Raw genomic sequence first — 5,742 nt, 5'->3', positions numbered from 1 at the left:
CTTTGGAAGGAATGATGCTAAAGCTGAAACTCCAGCACTTTGGCCACCTCATGCGAAGAGCTGACTCACTGGAAAAGACCCTGATGCTGGGAGGGATTGAGGGCAGGAGGAGAAGGGGACGACAGAGGATGAGATGGCTGGATGGCATCACCGACTCAATGAATGTGGGTGTGGGTGAACTCCGGGAGTTGGTGATGGACAGGGAGGCCTGGCGTGCTGCAATTCAGGGGGTCACAAAGAGTCGGACACAACTGAGCGACTGAACTGAACTGAACTGAAACTTAAAATACAAGTGCTTAGCCAAAGGAAAAAGTAAACAAAAACATTTCAATGGGGGCCTTTCACTCAGTGATGTGGTGTTGGATGTGAGATAGGAGAAGTCTTGGCTTTCCTCTCAGCTGACCCTGCTCAGCCCCCAAGGGCCTCACCCTCAGCTGGCAGGAAGTGCATCTCCCTGAGCCAGGCATAACTCTGCTACTTAAAGTTAAGTACTTTTGTTTGTTTGTTTTGTTTTTTAAAATTTTGGCCACCACATGAGGCATGTGAGAAGTTACATATTTTTCCTGCAAATACAGATGGGATAACAATTTCATCTGATCCTCACCAACCGGAAAGCAACCAGTTCCATCCCCAGCCTTGCTGGATGGGGTCAGTTTTTAAAAGGAGGCCTTTCTCCCCACACAAGACTCGAATCCACTCAATTCTCTTGGCTGTTACTCTCTCTTCTCTGGCAGGTGACGGCTCGTGGATGTCGTGGAGGGGACCCAAGATGTTGTGCTGTTTCCATGCACGCCTAGGCCCTACTCCCCAGTTCCAGAAAGCATACTGAAATTCAAGACTCAACGTTAAAAGAAGAGCCTCAAATCCACTGTATCATGTTTAAAACAGTAAATTACAAATGAAGATACTTTACTTAATGAGTATTAACAACCAACGACCAATTTCCCCTAATCTCAACACATCCAACTGAAATTGAAAGCTTTTGCTCCAAGATAGCCCAGACTCTTCCTTGAGAACAAGGTCTCCTTCTTAGTGTATTTACCACTGAAACTGTCCTTCATCTGGTGATCTCCATGAGTCAATGTAGGAACTGCCAATGGAAAAAAGAGAAGATGTGGGAATGAGGGAATCTAGAGGTCTAAGGGTTTAGTCATGACTTGAATACCTCCAGGCTTTCACTCCCCAAGGTAACATTAGAGATTTGAACTTGTAAGAAGTATGTCCTTCTCCATCTCTGCCAAGTCTCGTGTGATGTGAATTGTTGCTCACTTAACATTTTTCTTTACAAAAACTCTATTAAGCAAACTTTAGTTACCTTTGGGGCATAACAGTGAACCAATTCATGAAAACTGTCAAGTAAGAGAAAAGCCTCATCTATCTATCCTGATTTCTAGATGAACTGTACCACCAGGGGACAAAGAAACAGGTGAGGGAAGTCTCTCTTTATAAAAGCATCCAACTAATAAAGAAAAAGAAATGATAGAATTAGGAAATCACCACCTCACAGTCCTTTATGAATTCATGGACCCAGACACAGAGCATCTCTGGTTGCCAACATACAAAAAGAGGGGCAACTGGACATTATGTGCCTTTGGATTAAAAAAAAAAAAAAAAAAAAACAGCCACCTGGTCTTACCAAAGGGATCAAAGTTGAGTCTGGCCAAGCCTCTAGGTTCAGATACCAATTTTCAAAAAACAGGGGACAGCGGAAACAGATACGCTGGCCCTCAGACAGCAATCAGAAAAATTCAGACTGTGAAAATGTTATGGGTCAGACAGCCCAGGCTCTTTAGCAAGTAAAAGAAAGGATGGAAAGAATGGAGAAGGAAATCATTATATTAAAGACACAGCAAATTTCTACCAAGGGGAAAGAGTAAACTATCTTATCAAGGGATGATAAAACTTAAGTGATAAAACTACAGAGACAGGCAAAGAAGTCAAGCTACCATTTGCGGGGAGATGGAGATTGGGACACAGAGAAACTTCTAGAGTGGCTGCCAAAGTTCTTTCTTGACCTGGATGGTGGTATAAGGAGCTTAACTCTATAAAAACTCATTATTAAAACACTAATTGTGTGTGGTTTCTTCATATTTGTCTTATAATATCTCAAAATTTAAAAATTGAAAGACTTTATAGTGCTGTCTTAAATGAAAGAAATCCGTAAAAAATATATAAAATAAAAGCAAAACAATGACTTAGAAACTGCTATTTAGGGACTTCCCTGGTGGTCCAGCGGCTATGATTCCATCCTCCCAAAGCAGGGAGTCCAGGTTCGATCCCTGGTCAGGGAACTAGATCCCACATGCCATAATTAAGAGTTCCATGCTGCAACTAAAGATCCCGCATGCCACAATAAAGACCCAGCACAGCCTAAATAAATATTTTAAAAGGAAATTGTATTCCTATGGCTGATTCATGTTGATGTATGGCAGCAACGAACACAATATTGTAAACTAATTATTCCCCAATTAAAAATAAGTAAGTAAAAGAAACTGCTATTTGTCAAAGCTCAGAACCTGAAGCCTGGTCCCCTCTCTCTCTGTTAAAAAGGCAAGTGTTAGAAAGATGTTAATGGCCATGCTAGCACCAAATAGACAGAGAAGGTAATGGCACCCCACTCCAGTACTCTTGCGAGGAAAATCCCATGGACGGACGAGCCTGGAAGGCTGCAGTCCATGGGGTCACTGAGGGTCGGACACGACTGAGCAACTTCACTTTCACTTTTCACTTTCATGCACTGGAGAAGGAAATGGCAACCCACTCCAGTGTTCTTGCCTGGAGAATCCCAGGGACGGGAGAGCCTGGTGGGTTGCCATCTATAGGGACGCACAGAGTCGGACACGACTGAAAGGACTTAGCAGCAGCAGCAGCATCACATAGAAACACCCTCCTCAAGGTACTCAGAAGAATGTACAGTGAACTTAAAAGAACACAATTTAAAATCTGTGCAGCACCCAAAATCACCCTTCAAACTACCCAGCACCATACTGCATGGTGGTACATGCTCCACACACTGGCAAACACGACTTCCGCTCTCTGCCGGCAGCAGAGTGAAAATCTTCTTATAGCCCACTGTCACCAGCAGACCCCGACAAGAGGCTGGTGGGTCAAAGCCTCCGAAAGAAATACTGCACACATTTCCCTAGAATGTTCCCTCTCTCTTGACCTGTGGCAGGGAGATTGGGATTCGGGGCAAGGGCCCCAGCAGAAAAAACCATCCCTTCACCCAAAATGCAGATGCCCCTGTGGCATCAAGGAACAACCTAGGGACTCCTTGACTTCTCCAGATTCTGCTATCACAGCAGCTTTACATTGTTTGGTAACATCCCCGTGTCTGTCATCTTTGCTTTAAGAGGAGAAAACAGGACCTAGCTTCTCAAAAAGAGGACCTAGCTTCCTCAGCTCTATAGCTCAGTACCAGTCCAGGCCAAGGCCAATGTTAAATGTCTGTGAAGTGGATAACCAACATTTATGAGTGTTTGGGGGCTTCCCAAGTGGTGCAATAGTAAAGAATCTGCCTGCCAATGTAGGAGTCATGGTTTGATCCCTAGGTCAGGAAGATCCCCTGGAGTAGAAGATAGCAACTCACTCCAGTATTCTTGCCTGGGAAATCCCATGAACAGAGGAGCCTGGGGGGCTACAGTCCATGGGGTCGCACAAGAGTCGGACACGACTGAGAGCTGAGCAGAACACAAGAGTGTTTACCAGGTAACAAGCACCGTGTTAAGCACGTCTCATGTGTAATCTCATTTCCTCCTCATAGCAACCTTGGATGCACCTACTTTTATCCCTTTACATATGAAGAGACTGAGGCCCAGCGGGGTTGCATGATTTTCTCAAGGCCACTCAGCCAGAAAATGACAAAGCTGAGATGTGAACCCAGGTCCCTCTGACCCCAATATGTATCAAGAAACTCTCACACTAAGGAAGGAGCCGGGTTCTGACTCTGCCCCTCTCACCACAGGTAGTTCTACTACAAGGGTACAGCCTACACTGAGAATACCTATCCCAAACCCAGTTCCGGGTCTTTCTAGGCTGGTGGGGGACTCAGTCGAACTTAGCAGAGCACAGGACTTGGGGATGCTGGAGGAGAAAAGAAACTTTAAAGCACACACAACTTACAATAGCATCCCATCGCACACAGGAGTTGGGTTCTAAAATCAGAACGAAGGGTGCAAACTGGAGCAAGTCAAAATAATCTTGAACGTGCCCTTAAAGCATCTTTAAGACTCTAGGCCTTTGCCCTGAGAAGCTTCCAAAGCAAGAATTAACTCTTATCTCTTTGCATTTGGGCTCTGCCCTGCCTTCCTTCCCCTACTCCCACCCCCTCCACACACACAGTGTCTGGTACCTGGGAAAGGCTCATAGATGAGGCAGATGGCTGAGAAAGCTAGGTCCTATTTCTGAGAAGGTCGTGCTCTTAAAGCAAAGGAGACAGGGGGAGAGTTACCAGTCAATGCAATGGGGGATGTGACAGCAGAGCCCAGTGAGTTGAATGGGGCCCCAGATTGTGGTCTGATGGCCACAGTGGGATGGAGAGCCAGGTCTAGTGTGCACAGGGGGAAGGAAAGAGGTTGTTTGAAGGATGTCTCTCATTCTCACAGATGAAAGTAGAATCACAGTGAATAGCAGATAGTACATAGATTTCCTCTTCTTCTTAGAAGCCTGGCTCTGAGCTCATCAGCCCCCACCCAGGCTGTGCCCCCTGCCCCGGGAGTCCTATGAGGGCCATGCAACCTGCAGCATGGAATCACACATTTATCTGAAGGATCCAGAGGCCCGACCCTGACCCTGTAGGGGCACCTGTGAGGACCTCTGCCCTCATCCCCATCTGTAACTGCTGCTAGAACATCTGAGATTGTGGGACTGAAAGTCCTGAGTTCCTGTCCCCAAGTCACCTCTTGCTGCCAGAGGAGGGCCCTGCTCAGTTGGTTATAAAACCAATTGCCTGAGTTCCTTTATCTTTGTTGAAACAGCATCTGCCTCAGGGGAGAGCGCTTCTCAGTGGCAACCTCAGAAAAATGCTCCACAGCCATCCCTGGGCCTGACAGCTTTCTGTCTCCAGGATGGGAAGGGCCTGGGTGCCTCTATGGGGTGGCCACTGCTAGAACTGCTCTGGCCAAAGCCTGGAAGCCCGGAGGTGGAGGGGTCCAGCCCCCAGGTAGTTACCATGGTCTGGAAGCAGGAATGCAGCTGGGTCAGGAAGGGCGGCTTCCCGGGCAGGGCCAGCACCCGCTTCTCCACCATCGTGCATTCCACGTCATCATCTTGGATGACCACGTCCTTTTTCAGGATCTTCACAGCATACAGCTCATCTGTGCCTTTTCGCTCTGAGAGCATGACCTGCAAGACAGTGGGCATGTCAGTGTAATTGAAGGGGCCCCCAGTGAAGCCACTGGTGGCTGAGGGTCATTCAGATCCATTCAAAGCTCCTTCCACGCGCCCTCAGTGGATGCTGATATGATACATAAAGTTTCCCCCGGACCTTGAACCTTGAATGGCTGAACCCAATCGAAAAGAGGGTGGTTCCAAGACAGAGACAGACTCACCGACATAGAAAACAAATTTATGGTTACCAAAGGGGAAAGCGGGGGTGGTAGAAGGATAAATTACGGAGAAGGCAATGGCACCCCACTCCAGTACTCTTGCCTAGAAAATCCCATGGACGGAGGAGCCTGGTAGGCTGCAGTCCATGGGGTCGCGAAGAGTCGGACACGACTGAGCGACTTCACTTTCACTTTT

General features: G+C 47.0%; 1 protein-coding gene across 1 annotated transcript in view; it reads right to left on the bottom strand.

The window, feature by feature from the left end:
- Nucleotides 1-5,742, bottom strand: part of PRKCB (protein kinase C, beta) — a 476,951-nt gene that overhangs the window by 56,952 nt on the left and 414,257 nt on the right. Inside the window, exon 14 of the mRNA XM_010837422.1 lies at nucleotides 5,170-5,343. Coding sequence (XP_010835724.1) covers nucleotides 5,170-5,343 — 174 coding nt within the window. The remainder of the gene's footprint in view (nucleotides 1-5,169; nucleotides 5,344-5,742) is intronic.

This window comes from Bison bison, unplaced genomic scaffold, assembly GCF_000754665.1.
Source record: "Bison bison bison isolate TAMUID 2011002044 unplaced genomic scaffold, Bison_UMD1.0 scf7180017864072, whole genome shotgun sequence".
NCBI classification, from domain to species: domain Eukaryota; kingdom Metazoa; phylum Chordata; class Mammalia; order Artiodactyla; family Bovidae; genus Bison; species Bison bison.
This window is presented reverse-complemented; position numbering and strand designations above follow the sequence as displayed.